The sequence below is a fragment of the Salmo salar genome, chromosome ssa23 (assembly GCF_905237065.1).
Source record: "Salmo salar chromosome ssa23, Ssal_v3.1, whole genome shotgun sequence".
Classification (NCBI taxonomy): domain Eukaryota; kingdom Metazoa; phylum Chordata; class Actinopteri; order Salmoniformes; family Salmonidae; genus Salmo; species Salmo salar.
Window position 1 is genome coordinate 31,459,816 of NC_059464.1, and position 24,010 is coordinate 31,483,825.

Here is a 24,010-nt window from a genome sequence, read left to right on the forward strand (position 1 = left end):
CTAAATACCAGAAAGCTCCACTAGGGGGCGATAAACACAATGGAACACAATGAAAATCCATCTTAACCACTGTAATAAAATAATCTGTTACCTTCTAACAGGATGGCAGCACATGGCCGATAGTAAACAGTAGCAGTAACATATGTGATGAGTCAAAAGTTATTGCAAAAATCACTGCAGATAGTCCGGGTAGCAATTTGGTTAACTATTTAATTAACGATTTAGCAGTCTTATAGCTTGGGGGTAGAAACTGTTCAGGGTCCTTTTGGTTCCTGACTAGGTGCATCGGTATCGCTTGCCGTGGCAGTAGCAGAGAGAACAGTCTATGACATGGGTGGTTGAAGTCTGACAATTTTGAGGACCTTCCTCTGACACGGCCTGGTATAGAGGTCCTGGATGGCAGGGAGCTTGGCCCGAGTGATCAAATGAAATGTATTTATATAGCCCTTCGTACATCAGCTGATATCTCAAAGTGCTGTACAGAAACCCAGCCTAAAACCCCAAACAGCAAGCAATGCATGTGAAAGAAGCACGGTGGCTAGGAAAAACTCCCTAGGAAAAACTCCCTAGAAAGGCCAAAACCTAGGAAGAAACCTAGAGAGGAACCAGGCTATGAGGGGTGGCCAGTCCTCTTCTGGCTGTGCCGGATGGATATTATAACAGAACATGGTCAAGATGTTAAAATGTTCATAAATGACCAGCATGGTCAAATAATAATAATAATCATAGTAGTTGTCGAGGGTGCAACAAGTCAGCAACTCAAGAGTAAGTGTCAGTTGGCTTTTTCGTAGCCGATCTTTGAGAGTATCTCTACTGCTCCTGCTGTCTCTAGAGAGTTGAGAACAGCAGGTCGGGGACAGGTAGCACGTCCGGTGAACAGGTCAGGGTTCCATAGCCGCAGGCAGAACAGTTGATGTACTGGACGGTCCTCACTACCCTCTGTAGCACCTTGCGGTCGTACCAAGCAGTGATGGAGCCAGTCAAGATGCTCTCAATGGTGCAGCTGTAGAACTTTTTGAGGATCTGAGAGCCCATGCCAAATTTTTCAGCAAATGTAATCATGGTGTTGAAGTCGTTCGCAGCCACGCAGTCGTAGGTGAACAGTACAGGAGCGGACTAAGCACGCACTGCTTAAGGGCACCCTTGTTGAGGGTCAGCGTGGCGAATGTGTTGTTGCCTTCCCTGTGTTGCCTACCCTCACCTGCGTCCCGTCAGGAAATCCAGGATCCAGTTGCAGAGGGAAGTGTTTAGTCCCAGAGTCCTTATCTTAGTGATGAGCTTGGAGGGCACTCTGGTGTTGAATGCAGATCTGTCAATGAACAGCATTCTCACGTAGGTGTTCCTTTTGTCCAAGTGGAAAAGGGCAGTGTGGAGTGCAATAGAGATTGCGTCACCTGTGGATCTGTTTGGGCGGTATGCGAATTGGAGTGGGTACGGGGTTTCTGGGATGATGGTGTTGATGTGAGTCATGACCAGCCTTTCAGAGGATTTCATGGTTAGAGATGTGAGGGGTGATAGTCATTTAGACAGGTTACCTTAGTGTTCTTGGGCACAGGAAATATGGTTCTCTGCTTTAAACATGTAGGTATTACAGACTGGGTCAGGGAGAGGTTGAAAATGTCAGTGAAGACACTTGCCAGCTGGTCAGTGCATGTGCCGAGTATGTGACCGGGTAATCCATCTGTCCTTGTGAATGTTAACCTCTCTAGGGTAGGTGGCACCAAATCGTCCCACCTACGTAATAGCCAGTGTAATCCCTTGGCGCGTTATTCAAAAACCTCAAAAATGCAAACACTTCAATTTTTCAAACATATGACTATTTTACACCATTTTGAAGACAAGACTCTCGTTAATCTAACCACACTGTCCGATTTCAAAAAGGCTTTACAACGAAAGCAAAACATTAGATTATGTCAGCAGAGTACCCAGCCAGAAATAATCACACCCATTTTTCAAGCTAGCATATAATGTCACATAAACCCAAACCACAGCTAAATGCAGCACTAACCTTTGATGATCTTCATCAGATGACAACCCTAGGACATTATGTTGTACAATACATGCATGTTTTGTTCAATCAAGTTCATATTTATATCAAAAACCAGCTTTTTACATTAGCATGTGACTAGCATTCCCACCGAACACTGCCGGTGAATTTACTAAATTACTCACGATAAACGTTCACAAAAAGCATAACAATTATTTTAAGAATTATAGATACAGAACTCCTCTATGCACTCGATATGTCCGATTCTAAAATAGCTTTTCGGTGAAAGCACATTTTGCAATATTCTCAGTAGATAGCCCGGCATCACAGGGCTAGCTATTTAGACACCCAGCAAGTTTAGCACTCACCAAAGTCAGATTTACTATAAGAAAAATGTTATTACCTTTGCTGTCTTCGTCAGAATGCACTCCCAGGACTTCTACTTCAATAACAAATGTTGGTTTGGTTAAAAATAATCCATAGTTATATCCAAACAGCGGCGTTTTGTTCGTGCGTTCAAGACACTATCCGAAAGGGTAAATAAGGGTGACGAGCATGGCGCAATTCGTGACAAAAAATTTCTAAATATTCCATTACCGTACTTCGAAGCATGTCAACCGCTGTTTAAAATCAATTTTTATGCCATTTTTCTCATAAAAAAGCGATAATATTCCGACGGGGAATCTGCATTTAGGTAAACAGACGAAAGAAAATAAAGCATGGGGTCGACTCGGGCACGTGCCATAGTACTCTGATCGGCCACTTGCCAAAAGCGATAATGTGTTTCAGCCAGAGGCTGCCTCGATATCGTTCAGCTTTTTCCCGGGCTCTGAGAGCCTATGGGAGCCGTAGGAAGTGTCACGTTAGAGCAAAGATCCTCAGTCTTCAATAAAAAGAGCCAAGATGAAACACAACTTGTCAGACAGGCCACTTCCTGCATGGAATCTTCTCAGGTTTTGGCCTGCCATTTGAGTTCTGTTATACTCACAGACACCATTCAAACAGTTTTAGAAACTTTAGGGTGTTTTCTATCCAAAGCCAATAATTATATGCATATTCTAGTTACTGGGCAGGAGTAGTAACCAGATTAAATTGGGTACGTTTTTTATCCGGCCGTATCAATACTGCCCCCTAGCCCTAACAGGTTAAGCTCTTTAAAGGTCTTAATCACATCGACCAAGGAGAGCATAATCACACTGTCATCTGGGATAGCTGATACTCACCAACGTTTGTAGCACCTTGCGGTCAGGTGCCTTGCAGTTGCCTTACTAAGCTGTGATGCTGTTAATGGTTGTAGAACTGTAGAACTGTGAGGATCTGAGGACCTTCTGCTGGGTACAATAAAAGGTCACTCAAAAATGTGCACACAGTACAATGCCACAGATGTCTCAAGTTGAGGGAGCATGCAATTGGCATGCTGACTGCAGTAATGTTCCATAGAGCTGTTGCCAGAGAATTTTATGTTAATTTCTGTACCATAAGCCACCTCGAAAGTCGTTTTAGAGAATTTGGCAGTAAGCCGAACCGGCCTCAACAGCAGACCATGTGTAAGGCTGGTACGCCAGCCTAGGACCTCAATATCTGTCTGTATTTACCTGTGGGATCATCTGAGACCAGCCACCCGGACAGCTGATGAAACGGAGTATGCACAACCAAAGAATTTCTGCACAAACTGTCAGAAACCGTCTCAAGGAAGCTCATCTGCATGGTTGTCATCCTCACCAGGGTTTTAATCTGACTGCAGTTTGGTGTCGTAACCGACTTCGGTGGGAAAATGCTCACATTCGATGTCCATTGGCACGCTGGAGAAGTGTGCTCTTCACAGATAAATCTGGGTTTCAACTGTTCGGGGCAGATGGCAGACAGCGTGTATGGTGTCATGTGGATGAGTGGTTTGGTTGATGTCAACATTGTAAACAGAGTGCCCCATGGTGGGGTTATGGTATGGGCATGCATAAGCTACGAACAAGGAACACAATTGCATTTTATCGATGGAAATTTGAATGCAGAGATATCGTGACGAGATCCTGGGACCCATTGTCGTGCAATTCTTCCACCGCCATCACCTCATGTTTTAGCATGATAATGCACGGCCGCATGTCGTAAGGATCTGTACACAATTCCTGGAAGCTGAAAAATTTCCCAGTTCTTCCATGGCCTGCATACTCAACAGACATGTCACCCATTGAGCATCTTTGGGATGCTCTGGATCGACGTGTACCACAGCGTGTTCCAGTTCCCGCCAATATATAGCAACTTCGCACAGCCATTGAAGAGTGGGACAACATTCCACAGGCCACAATCAACAGCCTGATCAAGTCAATGCAAAGGTAGATGCCGACTGATTTTCTGATCCACGCCCCTACTTTTTTAAAACGTGACCGACAGAAGCAGATCAGTATTGCCAGTCGTAAAAACGATGATGAATTTATTTCATTTGACTGATTTCCTTTTATGAACTGTTACTCAGTAAAATCTTTGAAATTATTGCGTGTTGTGCTTATTTTTGTTCAGTGTAATATTTGAGTTGTGTTTTGTCAGTGCCACTGAGTAGGCTGATACCCCATTTCATAGGTAAGAGTGCAATATTAATATCCAATATGGACAATAGACTGACTGGGAAGGTTATTTTCCACAGTCATCAGTCCTGCAATAGGAGCTAATGTTAATATTTGTGTAAACTTTTGAGAATCGTTTTCTGTGGGTGTCAATGAGTAGGCTGATACCCAGTTTCATCAATGCACAAGCCATAGGTAAGGCTGTACAGTGCATATAAACTCAGCAAAGAAAGAAATGTCCTCTCACTGTCAACTGCATTTATTTTCAGAAAACTTAACGTGTAAATATTTGTATGAACATAAGATTCAACAACTGAGTCATAAACTGAACAAGTTCCACAGACGTGACTAACAGTAATTTAATAATGTGTCCCTGAACAAAGGGGGGCTCAAAAGTAACAGTCAGTATCTGGTGTGGCCACCAGCTGCATTAAATACTGCAGTGCATCTCATCCTCATGGACTGCACCAGATTTGCCAGTTCTTGCTGTGAGATGATACCCCACTCTCCCACCAAGGCACCTGCAAGTTCCCGGACATTTCTGGGGGGAATGGCCCTAGCCCTCACCCTCCAATCCAACAGGTCCCAGACGTGCTCAATGGGATTGAAGTCCGGGCTCTTCGTTGGCCATGGCAGAACACTGACATTCCTGTCTTGCAGGAAATCATGCACAGAACGAGCAGTATGGCTGGTAGCATTGTCATGCCAGAGGGTCATGTCAGGTTGAGCCTGCAGGAAGGATACCACATGAGGGAGGAGGATGTCTTCCCTGTAACGCACAGTGTTGAGATTGCCTGCAATGACAACAAGCTCAGTCCGATGATGCTGTGACACACCGCCCCAGACCTTGACGGACCTTCCATCTCCAAATCGATCCCGCTCCAGAGTACAGGCCTCGGTGTAATGCTAATTCCTTCGTCGATAAACGCGAATCCGACCATCACCCCTGGTGAGACAAAACTGCGACTCGTCAGTGAAGAGCATTTTTTGACAGTCCTGTCTGGTCCAGCGACCGTGGGTTTGCAGCATGCCTAAGGCACGTTCACGCAGATGAGCAAGGAGCCTGGGCATCTTTCTTTTGGTGTTTTTCAGAGTCAGTAGAAAGGCCTCTTTCGTGTCCTAAGTTTTCATAACTGTGACCTTAATTGCCTACTGTCTGTAAGCTGTTAGTGTCTTAAAAACCGTTCCATAGGTGCATGTTCATTAATTGTTTATGGTTCATTGAACAAGCATGGGAAACAGTGTTTAAACCCTTTACAATGAAGATCTGAAGTTATTTGGATTTTTATTAATTATCTTGGAAAGACAGCGGGCAGGGTACTGCTCTAATACTTAAACGTTCTTTACACTTGCTATTTTATGTGTAGACTCAACATTCTCAAATGTACCATTGTTGGACACAACCGTTAGAAATGTCTATATAAAGATACAAAAGGTTTGGGACCTGCACTGGGACAGTCTTTCACAACTTCCTTCACTCTCCATGATGAGCGCTGCTATTCTATGGTGCCTGATTCATTTAGTCTCAGGTCTGTAGTAGTAGTATGTGTGGGCATCGGGAATGTCTGCACACAGTATAGGCCACCTGAGGCTGTTTCTCTGCACAAATCTCTTCAACCACCCCAAGCACTTGTAGCATTATGCACCTGTAGCGTTTTACACTTGTAGCATTATGTGCTAAGCTTTAGGTCTCTTGGTAGAAAGGAAACTGGGTTGCCAGGGCAGAAGTTTCACCTGTGAGTGTGTGTCTGTGTTAGTGTGCCCACTAATCGTCTATGTAAAGTCTTTATTTTCCCCAGGGGGCCATTCATTTTGCAGAACATAGTAGAAACAATGTACAAATTACAATAAATATACTAAAATACAATATTATTTGACATGCTTTTTACATTTGTATCACAAGCAATTTTGGGGAAAATCATGATGAAAGTGGCCATTTTAAAGTGCCCACCTTTTAGACCTATACATGCCTCCTGAAAGACCCTATGATCTGTGAACCGTACATGATACAGAAAATATATTGGTGTCCTTATACTCTTATAATGTTTACATATGGAATACGTCTATATAAAGAAAATATCAAGTTAACTTACTAAACATTAATTATCTCAAATGTACCCTTTTTATTTTGTTTATTTATTTTAAGACCTACTGTGTTGTTTCAAAGAATACAGGTATATCACATTTCCAGAGTGGGCTCTGCTAATTTTACTTCAATCTGAGATAACAAAATATTTTCGGGCTATCCAGGCGTGGAATCGCCCTAAAGCAGGAATCCACATTAGGTGAAACTGCCACTTGCCTAGGAGCCTTTGTTAATGTTTTTGTTTCGTTCATAAAAGGAGTAAAGGAGCATCCATCATTCATGGTAAAAAATAATAATAATCGTACATACCCTGCTGTTCAACTGCATGTGCAATGATGTCCGAGGGGGAAAAAACGTGTTTGTTATTTCAAGTAACTTCCTTGTAATTTTGCAAATGGACATGGCAGTTTCACAGCTATGGATTCGATCTTAAACATAGGGAGCCTGTATCTGCGCTGTGAGGGATACAACATATTTCTCTGTGGATAAAAGAGTACCTCAGTGTCTTGGATAGTGGACTACACACTCAAACTGAATCCATTTGGGAGCCCCTGCTCTAATCTGTCCATTGTCCTGTCTGTCTACTCAGGCACTGGAGAGAGTGGCAAGAGCACATTCATCAAACAGATGCGCATCATCCATGGGACGGGCTACACTGACGAGGACAAAAGAGGCTTCACCAAGCTGGTGTATCAGAACATCTTCACCTCCATGCAGTCCATGATCCGGGCCTCCGAGACCCTCAAGATCCAATACAAGTATGAACAGAACAAGGTGAGTCTGACTGGGGGTTAGGGAGGGGGGGGGTGGGGATTGGGGTCCACTCATTGGACAATGACCATATTGGTCAATGTATTTCATGATATATATCTAGAGGCTACATTAGGGATCACTAATGGGAGCAGCAAATGGTTAGTGGCCAGTCTTGGCTGATTTCTTTTGATTTTCCCATGATGACAAGCAAAGAGGCGCTGAGTTTGAAGGTAGGCCTTGAAATACATCCACAGGTACACATCCAATTGACTCAAATGATGTCAATTAGCCTATCAGAAGCTTCTAAAGTCATAACATCATTTTCTGGAATTTTCCAAGCTGTTTAAAGGCACAGTCAACTTAGTGTTTGTAAACTTCTGACCCACTGGAATTGTGATACTGTGAATTATAAGTGAAATATTACTTGTCATGCACAAAGTAGATGTCCTAACTGACTTGCCAAAACTATAGTTTGTTAACAAGACATTTTTGGAGTGGTTGAAAAACGAGTTTTAATGACTCCAACCTAAGTGTATGTAAACTTCCGACTTCAACTGTATGCATGTAACTTGGCATTGAATGCAGATATCCATAGCAAGTGAAATTGACGTATTTGAATTAGGACTGGTGAACCAGAGGTGCACCCATCAGGACTTCTATAGCCTAGTCATAGTATAGCCTAGTCATAGTATAGCCTAGGAGGGGAATACTACTACAAAATCAGCTACTGACTAATTCCCTCCTGGCATTGTCTGAATTCTCATCCACTCATAGGACCGCTCACTGGCAACTGTTGGCTGGCAATCTCCGCATCGAATTGTCCAGCCACAGCTTTATATGTCCGCATCATCAAATGCAAACTGTATTCAAATAGACCATAAAAGTGGCTGTAAACCATGCCATAAAACATAATGGACTGCTACAGCTACTCCAATCTGCTCTGTCCAGGTACAGACACTAAGTCACTGCCGAGGAGAGGCCTGGATGTATCAATGGCAAGACAGTAGTCTGTCTTTAGGCCTAAATCTATCGATAATAGTCTGTACAAATGACCTAACATGTTCTGATTTTAACTTTGATCAGAATGCAGAAATGTCTAAATAATCCTGGAGCACTGTTACAGTGAGTGTGTGACGCTGTCCAACCTTTTACTCTTTTCCAACTGTTTCCCCTATCTGGTGTCCTCTTCTTCCCCCCAGTCCAACGCGCTGCTCGTGCGAGAAGTGGACGTGGAGAAGGTGTGTTCCTTCGAACAGCCCTACATCAGTGCAATAAAGATGCTTTGGACAGACCCTGGCATCCAGGAGGCCTACGACCGCAGACGCGAATATCAGCTCTCGGACTCAACCAAATAGTAAGTCTATTTCTGGCATACACACACAATAGCTACAGTGGTTAGAGATTGAGAAGCGTTAGAATGAGAGAGATTGAGATTTTTAAATTGAAGAGAATGAGTTACCATAATAGTGAATATCGTCTCTCCCTGACTCTATTAAATAGTGTTTCGTAGGAGAAAGTGAAAGAGATTTAAAGAGACCAAAAGAAAGAGGAAAAAAACTGAGCGATGGAAAGAGGAAGAACAGACGGTAACGTTTCTCATCCTGCTCCACCTTAGTTCTATTTGAACTAACCTAACGAGACCTGAATTTCATGTTTGTTATGTAGAATTATAGGTCTGAATTTGTTCAACCCTAAAATGCAGAGTAAGCACTTTGTCACCATGACTAATGCTTATAGCTTTCCAGGGACAAAACACTTTGTTGTAATATGACTCAGAATCAATGTAGTGATTAGGCTACTCTGTATTTTTATGACTGATAAGGTTATCAAGACTGTAAAAATGAACCCAAATGTCCACATGGACCATTTTAGGATGTTATGTTACTTGGCCCTAAAGACTTGAGCTATTGTGATTCAGCCCCCCTAACAGGGTTGGTGATAATTGTTACAAACGGATACTGCCTACCGTTACTTTGTGAGGAGTAACAGGATACAGCTGTAATATATTAATGTACAGTGCCATAATTGTTTTTCACCACACAATACCCCATAATGACAAAGTGAAAACATGCTTTTAGAAATGTTAGCAAATGTATTGAACATTTAAGTACAGAAATATCTAATTTATGTAAGTATTCACACCCCTGAGTCAATACCTGTTAGAATCACCTTTGGCAGCGATGACAGCAGTGAGTCTTTCTGGGTAAGCCTCTTAAGAACACCTGGATTATACAATATTTGCACATACTTTTTTTTATTCTTCTGTCAAGTTTGCTGTTGATCATGGCTAGACAGCCATTTTCAAGTCTTGCCGCAGATTTTCATGCCTATTTTAAGTCAGAACTGTAACTAGGCCACTCAAGAACATTCAATGTCTTCTTGGTAAGCAACTCCAGTGTAGATTTGGCCTTATGTTTTAGGTTATTGTCCTGCTGAAAGGTAAATTCATCTTCCAGTGTCTGGTGGAAAGCAGACTGAACCAGGTTTTCTTCTAGGACTTTCCCTGTGCTAAGCTCCATTTGTTTATTTTCTATCCTGAAAAATTACCCAGTCCTTAACGATTACAAGTATACCCATAACATGATGCAGCCACCACTATGCTTGAAAATATGAAGGGTGGTACTCAGTAATGTGTTGTATTGGATTTTCTCCAAACATAACACTTTGTATTCAGGACAAAAAGTTAATTGCTTTGCCACATTTTTTTGCAGTATTACTTTAGTGCCTTGTTGCAAACAGGATGCATGTTTTGGAATATTTGTATTCTGTACAGGCCTTCTTTTCACTCTTGACATTTTAGGTTAGTATTGTGGAGTAACCACAATGCTGATCAATCCTCAGGTTTCTCCTATCACAGCCATTAAACTCTGTATGTTTTAAAGTCACTATTGACCTCGAGGTGACATCTCTGAACAGTTTCCTTCCTCTCCGGAAACTGAGTAAGGAAGGATGTCTGTATCCTTGTAGTGACTGGGTCTATTGATACACCATCCAAAGTGTAATTAATAACTTCACCATGCTCAAAGGGATATTCAATGTCTGTTTAGTTTTTTTGTACCCATCTACCAATGGGTGCCCTTTGTGAGGCATTCGAAAACCTCCCTGGTCTTTGTGGGTGAATCTGTGTTTGAAATTACTGCTCAACTGAGGGACCTTACAATTATCTGTATGTGTGGGGTACAGAGGTGAGGTAGTTATTTAAAAAATAATGTTAAACGCTGTTATTGCACACAGAGTGAGTTCCTGCAACGTATTATTTTACTTGTTAAGCAACTTTCTACTGCTGAACTTATTTAGGCTTGCCATAAGGGACTGAAGACTTATTGACTTAAGACATTTCAGCTTTTCATTTTTAATTCATTTGTAAAAATTGAAAAACATAATTCCACTTTGACATTATGGTGTACTCTGTGTGTGTGTGTGTAGGCCAGTGACTACATATCTTAATTAAATCAATTTCCAAATTCAGGCTGTAACACAACAAAATGTGGAAAAAGTGAAGGGGTGCAATGTATGTGATTATCTGTATGTATTTCTGTTTCCATGAGAAAAAGCGAGTGTGTGTGTGTATACCTGGTTTTTGTCTGTATGCATGTGTGCAGGTGATTGTGCAGCGTCAGGCACACGTGTCATGTGTCCCCCTTCATTCTACAGTTACTTTAGAGATTTAGAGCGAATAGCGACCAAGGGGTACGTGCCCACTCAGCAGGATGTGCTGCGGGTTCGAGTGCCCACTACTGGCATCATTGAGTACCCTTTTGACCTGGAGAATGTAATCTTCAGGTACTGGTGTGAAGTGCTGCCTATACCTCCGGCACTATTCTAGCTCCACCTCACCCCCACTGCTGCTGGCCGCACAGCCCTGGGTCCTGGTAGCGTGCTCTCTGAGACTCCTTCCTATCAGCAGCTCTGAGTCTGTCTGAGGCCAAATCACTACTCCTAACTATAACCAAAAAAGGAAAAAGGGTATTTAGTCCAGAACTTATTGAACTTGTGGACTGCCTCAATTTGAACCCAATATAATGAAGGTTTTATGGGAAAAGTTTTGGGAAAAGCAAAACAAATGCAAGGTTTAACAGAGTCTCTGAAAGCTGCTATCAGGTACTGTACTCACTTTCTGGGAGATGATTGGGGGGATTAGTAGGTGGTAGAGGTGGCAGGTGAAGGGTCACCCCCCAGAGCTCTCAGGAATGGGTTCTCCTGTTTGGGACTGACTGGTCCACTTGCTTTGGAGGGGGGTATCTGCTGTCATGCTTCACTCTCTATCTCTGTCTCTCTTTGTCATTCCTGTCTCTCTCTCTCCCGGTCTCTAGCTATCTAAGCGATCTGGATCGTATTGCTGAACCCAACTTTCTACCAACCCAACAAGATGTGCTTAGGGTTCGCATCCCCACCACAGGGATCATTGAATACCCTTTCGACTTGCAAAGCATCATTTTCAGGTAGAAAGACATTCACACTTTTACTCCCTTCCCAGTGTTTTGTATTTCCTCTGAAATAAATCATTGTTTCAATATTCATGTTGACTGTGCGATAACATCAGAGAACATTGATCATTTTCTCTCTCACAAGATCAACAGGAACAATGAATATCACTGATTCACCTGCTGCTTAATTTTATTCCTCATTGTTGTTTGATCTCCAGTTTTTACCCACCCATCATAATTGTCTCAGGCCCATCAAGTCTTAGTTGTCACTATGTAATCCTCGAGATGAACACTGAACAACACTTCAGCCCCTTGCTTTGCATGGTACAATACTGGATGGAGTAGAATGATGAGCTAAATATCAGCTAGTCATCTGAAGATTTAGTCATCATAACAGGGATGTTGAGAAACCGTGTACTCCACGACTGTAACCAGTCTTGTGTCATTATGATGTAACCAGGCATGCTGCCTGTTAGTGTCGTCTGGGCCAAGCCAGTCGAGCTGAGGGAGGGGGAGCCTCCTGGAAGTGGCCAGGCGGAAGAGACTGATCACTGGGCACCAAGGTGTAGAACAGCCCCCTCCTCCTCCAAGAGGATAATCATGAGGAGATGAAACCAGCGAACGAGCGATTACAAAAGAGTGCAAATCGATAGGAAGCCAGCATGTCAGCCCCTCCTACGCGCGGCAGCGCTAGAAATAACTCCCAGGCTCACAATGAGGTTGGACTCGAGGATCTCTCCATCGCTTCACTCTACTGATACTGGATGGATAGGCTGTGAATCACTACAGCAGTGTTTAAGGACATGTAGCATATATAATAATATATTACTGAGATATTCCTTAGGATTGAAGCAAATCCAGACGTTCCGCATTTAAATCTCAATGAGAATATTTGGCTAGTCAGATAGGGAGAGACTTGTGATGCAAGGAGCCCCCCCCTCTCCACCCCAACCCAATGTGTGTTAGAGTGATGGGGTCTGGTGCAGCCCAGCCCGGGTTGTACTCACAGCAGCTGCACAAGGCAGGCTTTCATGAGGACAAAGTAAACATGCATGTCTGCTGCGTTCGGCCGTGGCGCTTCACTCTCTTAATTGCCTTTTTGAAGTGGTTGAGAATGTCATGATTTCTCTTGGCTCATCCTCCATAGGAGAGCCTATCCTTCTAAGTAGGTCACCCATCACTGCTACAGGAAAGGAGGTCGGCTGATGCGAAGGAGCTTTTATTTTAGGCAGGCGTCCTAGAGGACCCCATTTATCAACGCCCCCCTTTCTCACTTTGCGGAAGAGCCAGCCAGGGACGGACAGAGGTAGCTGCTGCTCACTAGGCTAGGAAAGAAACCCTGATCCTCCTTTGATAACATGGATATAGACTAATAGATCTCTCCCATCAACTAAACCACTGTTGGAAAATAGGAGGATTTCTGAGTTGCATGATGGCTAATCTGATCCATCATCTATGAATGCAAAATTCTATGAAATCCATGAAAATAATGTTTTGAAAACAACTGTAGCGGTATTCCCAAATCCTTGCCTCCACCCAGTACCCCTGCTTGATCTGTGATGGAGGTTCCCTCTGCTCTCCCATTCTTCCCCTCTCCCTGTATTCTTTCCTTCCCCCTCTGTATCCTTCCCTTCTCCCCCTCTATATCCTTCCCTTTTCCCCCTCTAATCCCCTTTCCTCTCTCCTTTTTGCACTGGCCTACCTCCCCACACTGCTGCTGGGCTTCTGAAGTCACTGGCTGACTTGGATGCTGCTTCCAAGCGGGCTAATGCCGTCCCGATCTGGCCTCTCTGGCACACCTGCATCCACTTAGCTGGGAACGGGCTGGGATGTGGCTCTGCACAGTGCACACCTTTGCTCTTTTCTTTTTGGTTCATCTTGGGTCGTTTAACCTGTCCTTGCACCTTCTTTGATTTACTGTACTGTATGTTGCATTAGTGCATAATAAGTTATCAAACTTAATTGTTATCAATTTAAGTTATTGATAGGATAATGCATGTCGCATGTACAGTATGCAATGTTTAATTCTCATACGTTAACATATAACTGCCTAACTTACAATCCTGACCAGAAAGGAACATAATCATGTTTTCCAAATAGTTGTATATGATGGTAAAAACACAGTGTGTTTGAGTGCTTCTTTGCACTGATGTATTTTAAAAGCAGACCAGAAGGGTATACATCTTATTGCATTATAAGTGCTGTTCTCAATTGTAACTAAAATGCAGTAATTTCCCAATGTAACAATCATTTTAATTCCTTGATATCCATTATATTTTTGCTTTGTTTGACAGTTAGCTGTATTCATTGCTAGATTTTGGGCATTATGAATCCTAAAATGGGATAACGGGACTAACCCCAAATGTTTAAGTTTCACCAAATGATTTAGTTGGATACCCTAGTTACCACAATAAAACCCCTTTTTAACTTGCCATCAATGTCTGAATTTAGCCTAATTTTGAAAACCTCTCTCCTATATTCATCTCTCCATCCTGGTCCTGTCCAATCAGGATGGTGGATGTAGGGGGTCAGAGGTCAGAGAGGAGGAAGTGGATCCACTGCTTTGAGAACGTCACATCCATCATGTTCCTGGTTGCCCTCAGCGAGTATGACCAGGTTCTGGTGGAGTCTGACAACGAGGTGAGATTGAACACACGCACACACACCAGGCACACTGTCATTAGTCTCTTATTTACAGTCATTCGGTAGATAGTAGCTTCTTATATCCTGCTTATTTTTGTATAAGTCTGTATTTTGTTTTGTTTTCCATTTTGCTGGTGTCCCTTTGACTGCAGCTCCAGATGAAATGAGGATAATATGATCAGGCTGTTTAGTCATCGGAGAGAGCTGGTTTAGAACAACAAACTGTCTGATGGGTCATATGACAGAGAGTGTTTCATACAGCACTGCACCACGTTGCCAGGCGGAGTATTTGGGAGGGTAGAGACATCCACATCCTCCTGCACTGCTCTCGCTACTGGATCTACCTGATCTGACAGTAAACATCATGTCACAGGAGCAGCAGAGCAGGCCCTCCTTACACACAGACAGGATGGGTGCCTCTGCATGGAGAATGGGATTATATAATGCCAAAGATCTGCTCTCACATAGACTTAACGCAGACCACAGCAAACTCACAAGAGCAAAGTTAACCCTAACATGCGCATTACTCCACCCATTATATTTTTCAACTACATATTTATTGATCCTCCCCCAAAAATTGGTGAATTTATTTGGAGGATGGGAGTAATACATCTCATCACTACCCCACCTTTATTTCCTATAAATGCCATGGGAGTCTTTGTGAATTGGTCTCTAGGGTACAATAATATTTTGAAAGTCGTATGATTGTTTCACTAGACAATTTCATTGTTTTTATCAAGTGCAGTCAGGCATTTAAAATTACACTGAATTGAGTTGTATGCAGTAGCAATTGGCCATGTGTTTTCAAGCCAGATTATTATTTAAATTTTTTTGGCTAGATTCACTATTTTGTTAGTACTGCTTGATTTAATAGCAGTATCTTAATATGAGCTCATGAATGACCAAAGTTTTTATTATTTAACTAGTCAGTTAAGAACAAATTCTTATTTACAATGACGGCCTACCGGGGAACAGTGGGTTAACTGCCTTGTTCCGGGGCATGACAACAGATTTTTACCTTGTCAGCTCGGGGATTCAATCTAGCAACCTTTCGGTTACTGGCTCAACGCTCTAACCACTAGGCTACCTGCCACCAAATATATGGGTTTGCTCTAGTAGAGAAGGGGTTGTTTCTTCATAGGAAAAGTAACATTTACTGTCAATTTTTTTTGGGCCCAATAGATGAATTGAAAGAAATACATTGGTTGATTTTAGATAATTGAACAGAACAAAATGTTAACACAAAATAGCATATTTTCAAATGTTTTTGCATGACATAGAATAATGAAAACATATGTTTGTTTTTCATTAACCTAATAATCACGCTGAAAACATCACCACTGTTTGCTAATTTCAAAGCAAGAAAACCAATTGCATATTTGAATAATAGCTACATGTAATAAAAGTTTAGGTTTGTTTTACATTACCTAATTTTGTGCCTGCCATTTGGCTGTAGGCTACTCTGCTAGCAGCTTGCTAAAAACTACAAGCAAGCTAGCATTTTAGCTTCTCACATCTCCACCATGTGAAATAATCAGATTTATAATGAAATAATATACCCTGGCAAATATTCTTCTACTTGCCAGTGCAACCTACAACATTTTTCCAGTTTTGATATACTGCCTGAATGTATTCGCTCCATATCAGCAAAAATAGAACATTTATCATGTTTGCTCACGGAGAAAAAGCACATTGCTAGCAGCTGTTTTTACCGTTTCAAAATAGCCTGGAATCACGTAGATATTACTTCTAAACAAAACACCTTTTGGGTGGACTTGAAGGCCTCAGTTCTTTGGTTTATTGTTTGAACAGTCGCTGTGATTATATTTTGTTATCTATGCAAAATAGACTACTTTGTGCATAGCTTATATAGATCAAATAAAGGAAACAAGCGAGTTTTGACCATCCTTTCCTTTCTCCTTTCTGTCCCTATCGCTCTACCTCCCTCTTTCTCTGTCAGAATCGGATGGAGGAGAGCAAGGCTCTGTTCCGGACCATCATCACATATCCCTGGTTCCAGAACTCCTCCGTCATCCTGTTCCTCAACAAGAAGGACCTCTTGGAGGAGAAGATCACTTACTCCCATCTGGTCGACTACTTCCCCGAGTTTGATGGTAAACGACTCTTTACCTTTATCCTAGCACCTCTCTGCACTGGCTAATGTGGCCATGTCCAGTACCATGGCAGCTACTGAGGAAAATTATCAAATATAATGCATGTTATTTATTTATTATTGGAACATTATTCATTTCAAACTCTATAGGTGGCATGAACAGACCTGAAGGTATTTTTGTTAGTATTTAGTGACACCGTGTGGCTAGACAATGAACTGAAATGTAATACAAATTCACACCATTCAGGATTTAAATCACTTACCTTTTGAGATCATGTAACATGTCATCCTTTCAATTTGAAATGTTGTGTGTTCGTTGGTAGCACAGGTACACAGTGATGTGTCCTGTTGCCTGTAGCTTTGGGATAATGTGTGTGTGTGTGTGTGTGTGTGTGTGTGCCCCTAGGGCCCCAGAGAGACGCTCAGGCGGGCCGGGAGTTTATCCTAAAGATGTTTGTGGACCTGAACCCTGACAGTGACAAGATAATCTACTCCCACTTCACCTGCGCCACGGACACAGAGAACATCCGCTTTGTGTTCGCTGCCGTCAAAGACACCATCCTGCAGCTCAACCTGAAGGAGTACAACTTGGTGTGAGCGAAAGAAATTGAGAGAAACCGGCAGCCCACGCACAGCACAGAGTACACATCTATACACACACTCCAACAAATGAAACCGTACACACACACCTGCACTAACACACACATGCAGACACATTCACCAACATGCATTTACACACACACACACACTCGGTCACACATGCGTAATATATTCCAGGTTCTATTCACCCCTGGTCCCAACATCCTCCTGCTCCTTATCTATGGTTTAATTGGGTGTGTTTTTCCAGCTCCAGTCATTCCCCCCCACTCCTCTCTTCCCTGCCCACTGCAGCCTGCGTCCCTCCTAATGTCACCCGCGCACACACTCACCCGCGCACACACTCACACATACATACATACATACATACATACATACATACATACATACATACATACATACATACATACATACATACATACATACATACATACATACATACATACTCGGAGGCTGCTCTGACTTGACTTGGTGGTTGACAGCTCTCATTTGTCACCTGGTGTGGCTTGCGTCTCTGGGTCACTCCTGTTAAAGGAGGGGGGCTTGGAGGTAGGTAGAAGTCTGTTTGATTTGGTGGCTTGGGTGCTGGTGTGATTTAAAGGAAGGAGAGGTGAGCTGAGGTGTAGAAAAGCAGGAAAAAGCCAGTGCCCCCCCTTCACAGTCAGCAGGGTCTGTCTGCGGGATGGGGGGGGGCTGGGCACCCACCAGTCTGCAGGGGGTTGTGGGTAACTGCATAGAATATCGTTGGAACAGGTGCGGGTGGTGCTGAGGTGTGGGGGGGAAGCTCAACTCTACATGGTCTTTGAGGTGTGTGTTTTTTCCTAACCTCACACTAGGCTAGAAGTCACCTCGCACTGTTGAATGTAAAAAGTGTGTGTGGGTGTGTGTTACAATCAAGTGGATGCTCACACATATAGACAGAGCAAGGGTGGGAGAGATGAAGTAAATTGATCTGTGTATATTATGAATTATTTTAGGTGAGTTTATTGACTATTGCTACTACCACTTTCCCGATGAAGATGTTAATTAAAGATGAACAAGACCGCAGCGTTTCTCATTTCCAAGAGGAAAGTCACAATTATCCAATAGAGGATGTAACCTACATGATTGGAGACTGTTAAAGTTTCCTCCTTAATCCACTGCTCCCCCGTCCCTTAGACAAAACATCATTTACATTTTTCACAGAAGCACTTGTTGAATTGGCAGCATCTTGTAACATTCTAAAACTAAAACAACAATATGAATATACTGCAGCACTAGTTATATTTAATTTGTCATGATTTTTACTCCTTAAAATGCTGTACCATTTGCCAAATGTATTATGTTTTGTTTGCTGTAAATCCAATCAAGTTGCCAGTATCAGTTGTATCCCTCAAAACTGTTCAGATATGATGAACAAAACCAACTCGTTGGGGAATGGGGTGATGGAGATGACTGAAACAAAATGTGTATATTTACATGTCTTCTCTCATAGTTGCATTGAAAAGTTTGGTACACTAATTTAGGCAAAACTAATTTATATTTGCTGTACTATACAGTTTCTTTTGGACAATTGCCTAATTAATTACAATTGTTTGATACTGTGTTTATGTGCATTTTTTTACATTTTGGTTATCTTCAAATGAAGGTAAACAACTTGCTGTACTTGTGCAGATGACATAAAGGAGTAGTAAGGAGCAATAGTTTGTTGTAATAAAGAAATCTTTAGTGCTGCCAGCTAACTTAAGTCACAAGTTGGTCCTCCACACGGTGTCAGTACAGCTTCTCTTTGTTAAAGGTATTGGATATTTTTTCCCTATTTGGCCAATAGAAATGAGAAATGGTAGTGATAAATAAGAGTGAAGTCTTTTTTTGGTTCTTTTTTTTTGGTCTAATTTATGGACCAGAGCTCTAGATGATGTTTGTCTGACTCTTCCTCCCTGCTTCCATCTAGAAGTGTCTCCATCAGATGGGAGACTGGGAGAGACGGGGTCCATACTGCTGTAAAAAAATTATTATAATAATATCGGCACGTGATCTATCTTTCTTTAGAGACATCATACTTGGTAGTTGCAGTTATGTTCTGCTTCAATTTCGAAATGCTTGAGAATGGGAAGATTCTTTTCCATTTTGGGTTGGTGCATTATGCAAATAGGAAAAAAAGAGAAAAGGAAACTCATCAGTGGTTGAATTTAACTGGTCTGTGCTTGCATTTTGGAAATTTAAGATTTTAGTTTGGTATTGGTTTTTAATCCAATATCTTGTCTTTTGCTTGATAGTTAAGATTCCATAGCTAACAATATGTCGATAGATTGTCTTCAACGTAATTCAGGTGAGTTTTCATAACTTTTCATTATAAGGGCTACTATTAGCAAAGTTGACAGAATTAAAGGACTCTATGGGTGATATAGAGCAATAGGTGCAATTAAAGTGGGTGTTATGAATCAGGGAGCCAGTGTTGGGGTGTGTTGATGCCAAGGGGAAGGCTATTGCCACAGGTTGAGTGCAAACTGTCCAGAGATGCCAGCTGGTGATCACTGGAGGATGAATTCTGCTGGCTATTTGCCTGTAAACTTTGACCAGCCCGTTTGGGCCCGAGCAGAGCCTAGTAAAACCACAAGGGGATCGCATAGCTGCCTGCCTCAGCCAATCTTTATTGTGCTCTTCCGTTCCCACCTGCCATTTTTGTCTTCAGCTTGGCTTTAGTCCATTGTTGTGGATGGTTTGTGTTTTATGTGCCCTACTAGTCATGTTTCTATGCTTGACATTTATATACTAAGAAAGACCATGACTGGAAGACATATGATTGCCACAGTGCTATTTGCACTCCAGAGAGCGTAGGGTGAGAGTGGTTAGGTGAAACTTAACACTTTATAGAGTTATCATGATGACAGACGTGTTTTTCATATCTTGTATTTTTGGTGCCAAAAATAATGGCCAAATTGAGTGCAGGGTGCCCAAATATTTTTCACATTCTACTGTACATGGCAAGCACTTACCCTGCAAAGTGAAGTTTGTGCTCTGTTTAAGATCTTGCTGTGTGTTTACAATTACATTGAATTGCAACCTAAGAATGTTTTGCCCATAATGTTGGCTTGGGTATGCTCTTCAGTCCCCCTTAACTAATGTCCACTGTATACTAGCCTGGCTGAAAGGTCCAACTTTTACCTTTCCTCTACATTGTCTCTACACCAGTTGTTAAATGTTTTTTTCAATTCATGGAAATATCTATAAATGTTGCTTTCACTGAAGGTGGAAAAGTATTACCTTTTTTTGGACTTAGTTTAATTAAGTGTCACAGTGTTTTAAAAATGTTGAAACATGTTGGACATTTTGTAATGCCTTGTCATTTGGCTAACCCACGGTGGATGTGGCCTTGTCGTGAAGCCAGCTTGCGAGTTGTCAGGGATGTTTGGTGTTGCACAACTTGTATTTGAAGGCCTTCCTTTGTTAATGGTCCCCCACCTAATACTTTATATACCACATTATTTGTGAACTGTACATAAGAAGCAGAAATATGAATGCTTCCTGTGCAACTGCAGATGAGGCTTTCAACTTGAAATTTGAACAGACTTTTTGTCGTAATTGCATATGTCTGAACGGATGTTTTTGGTTAACTTGTTGAGCTTGTTGGCAAGTTTTCATTTCTCTCTCAGGAGTACGAAGGTCTCTTGCCAGGGCAGGCTGGACTGAGATGTTGCCAGTGGTACTTCAGATCACCACCAACAAGGCAGCTTGTTTTAGAGTGGTTACTGCTTCTGTGCTGCTCTGCTACCTCAAGAAGCACACTCCATCCCCTTTGACCTGTGGTTTACTTGCTTAGGTAGAGTAGGGTTTAGTTCTACACATGACCCTCATGCTGGGCTCTCTTCATGCTTGTAACCCCCCAGTGGTTTTGCATTAATTTAGTTACATTGTACGCCTTTTGCTCTCTTTGCTGTAGGTATCTGCATCCGCTTGTGATCCAGTGGTTTTGAGGTGTATGATGTGCTGTGTGGTTGCTTCGCTCCAAAAAACACTGTACAAATGTCTGGCGTAGGCCGGCCTCCCTCCCTGCTGTTGGCAGATATGAGAATGCTACCATGGGTTTTCTGGGCATACAGTCAGTGTCAGTTTAAACCAAGTACATTGGTTTTCTCCACATGTGGACTATGGACAGTGTGTATGTAGCTATGTGCACCCTCTACAGCACACTAATTGAGCATCACAATAACTAGTAGGAGAACACGGAAGAAGTACTGTCATCACTAAAACCAGCACAGTGGGTATTGAGGAAGGAATACACTACTAGAGGCAAGGCCATGCCATAGACTGACTAGCACTACAGTATATACAAACAGTTGCCACCATTTTTCCATACAGTTCATTTTAAAATAAGCCTGTTAAACTTTATTTATTGTAATGCTTTGCCAAGTGAAGGTACCGAAGGGGTAATATACTGTAGCAGTTGAATTCATCGGGGAATTAATGAATATGGTGTTTTTTAGAATATCAGCTGTTGTCTCCTCTTACTTGATCTTCAATCCTTTCTTTCTCCCGGGTCAATGCACTGAACCTGCGCTGCAGCAATGGGACTTCCTGCATTCATGCAACTTACATGTTCATTCAAGCACGTTTTGTTGGTACTATGAGATGTGTATACACTTGATGGTTAATGCTTTTTCTTGAGATCCATACTGATGTGATGGATGCATAGAAATGCTAAAAGCTATCATTGCATCTTTTTGTTTCTTTTGTAAGGCTGATGCATTACCTGAACTCTTGTATTTAGGAGCACTTAATATGATAGATTTTTAAATAAGAGGTTAAATAAACTTTGTGTAGTGGTGTATAAATTGAAAGTAACGTATTTTTTTCTTAAGTATACCAAATGTAAATGATGTACAATAATGAATGTGCCAATCCCCTTTCTTTGTAGAGCCAGACTCTTAACAAGTGCCAATGTTGTGAAAAATCATAAGGACCTATATATTTCATGGTCCACTTTTTAAAACAAATAAACACTAAGTATGTGATTAAGATGAATAAATAAATGAAAATGAAAAAGGTGAATTTTATTCTGTATTTAATGATAAACTGCTGTTTTTAAAGAAATCACATTTTAATTGCATGTGTTGGTTTGGGTGGGGAAAGGGGGAGGGGGAGAAACTATTAATGCAAAGCCCTCCAGAAAAGGGACCTAATGGGTATTGATTTACAGTATTTTAGCCATATTTCTCTTTTGTATGTTTCATTTCAACCACTGTTGCCTGAACCTCATTCTAACATGAAAATGATTTTCATAGCCTTCTCCTTTAAAGAAAAAGTATCTGTTTTAAATTGGAATAAAATGTGTTCCTATACTCTGTGCTGGTGTTATCTGTCTATATTATGAACTCATTTCTGAACAATTAGATTTTGAAATATAGCCTATGCTGCTTTATGATTTAAACAAAAAAAGCATCCAGAAGACAAACATTTTATGTGGTTGACATTTGTTGATACCGGTGGGAAACAATAGAAAACAAATTAAATGCAGCTAGTGTACTCATTCAAGGTGGAATTTTGGTGTTCCCTTCCACGGGGGGCGCTAGTTCTTTAGCCATTAAATTTCTGGGATGACGTTTGGGGCATGTTTAGAAGTGCAACGTAGAACGTTTCAGATAGAAATACATTTTCTTTAACACCCACTGCGTTCTATTCCAATTGGCATAGAATATGATTTGTTCTGTACGGTGGATATCTTTGTGGGGCGTTTTGTAACGTCGCAACTTGCCTTAGGAATGGAATGTCGACTCTTCAGCCTCCGCCACAAATTCGGATTTCGGCTAGGGACAGATTTGACAGACGCTGAGCAAGTGTATACTTTAAAGTTTACTATAAGATTTGTTATTAATGTAATGATTTAAGCTTGAGTAGTTGTTTGCGCCAACTGTTTGTTTACCAGCACTAGTTGTTAATAAAAGGGAGGAATTCAATTTAAGCGAATACGGAGGTCCATTTTGTTATTTTTGCGAATTCGAGCAGTTTTCCCTCTGAAGCGTTGTGTGTTCGCGAACATATAGCTTTAGCTGGCTTTGTTGCGTTGGCGAAAACACACGGTGAAAGAAGACCGAACAAAAGAAACCACGAAAAGACCTAGCGTTATCCATAACATTTGTAGTTATATGCATATTATATTTAGCTAGCTAGTGTACTAGTTAAGTTACCTGAAAACTGACGTTAGCAACAGCGATTAATCATTTTGAGCGACAGCCTTTGAAGAATTAAGAAAGGACCATTCAAATGGTTGAGGTTTGTATTTCATCACCAACGAAAACGAGATTCCAGCTGGTAGCTGCTAGGCTACTTCTGTCGAGTGATATACACCTGGACAAACAAGAGATATTGATTAGCTAGCTAACGCCAGCTGCATCACCAATTTTGGGGACAATAACTAGCGTTCGCTAGTGATCTGGTCAACTCGTGCGATTATTGGCTAGCTTCGAGCTTGCAAATACGGACAAAGAGGGGAACAACAAGCCAATATTTTTGTGGCTGCATTTTTGAATACTCATCATTCATCGTATTTGGGAAGGAAAACAATAAACAAGGAATTGACATGATGTTTCCACAATCCAGACATTCAGTAAGTGGATTTAATGTAATATTCGGAGAATCAGTAGATTATTTTCTGAATTAAACTTGTTTGTCTGCGTGTGCCAGTTAGATTGTATCTAGCTACACAATGAGCAGACATCGTTACTTTGTATTGCATCAAATGTTTTTATGCTTTCAGCATGTCACTTCCATCAAGAAAAATGATCGTCACATTTTGTTTCAAATCTGAATTAAGCAGAACCCCTGGGGCAATTTGATTACCAAACCAGACATAAGTTAGGGCCTATT

The 24,010-nt window shown here is 41.7% G+C and overlaps 2 protein-coding genes across 6 annotated transcripts in view; both read left to right on the forward strand.

The window, feature by feature from the left end:
• The window catches only part of LOC106584406 (guanine nucleotide-binding protein subunit alpha-11), a 69,084-nt gene extending 46,599 nt beyond the window's left edge, over positions 1–22,485 (forward strand). For 3 of the 4 annotated variants that reach the window (XM_014169688.2, XM_014169689.2, XM_014169690.2), the window contains 6 exons: positions 7,221–7,405; positions 8,584–8,738; positions 11,698–11,826; positions 14,322–14,451; positions 16,415–16,568; positions 16,974–22,485. In XM_014169688.2, coding sequence (XP_014025163.1) covers positions 7,221–7,405; positions 8,584–8,738; positions 11,698–11,826; positions 14,322–14,451; positions 16,415–16,568; positions 16,974–17,164 — 944 coding nt within the window. In that variant the 3' untranslated portion in view covers positions 17,165–22,485. Of the gene's footprint in view, positions 1–7,220; positions 7,406–8,583; positions 8,739–11,038; positions 11,168–11,697; positions 11,827–14,321; positions 14,452–16,414; positions 16,569–16,973 lie in introns of all 4 variants that reach the window. The other variant, XM_014169691.2, reaches the window with a different exon arrangement.
• A 241-nt stretch (positions 22,486–22,726) lies between these two features.
• The window catches only part of tle5 (TLE family member 5, transcriptional modulator), a 45,921-nt gene continuing 44,637 nt past the window's right edge, over positions 22,727–24,010 (forward strand). Inside the window, exon 1 of one of the 2 annotated variants that reach the window (XM_014169692.2) lies at positions 22,727–23,750. In XM_014169692.2, coding sequence (XP_014025167.1) covers positions 23,724–23,750 — 27 coding nt within the window. In that variant the 5' untranslated portion in view covers positions 22,727–23,723. The remainder of the gene's footprint in view (positions 23,751–24,010) is intronic. The other variant, XM_014169693.2, reaches the window with a different exon arrangement.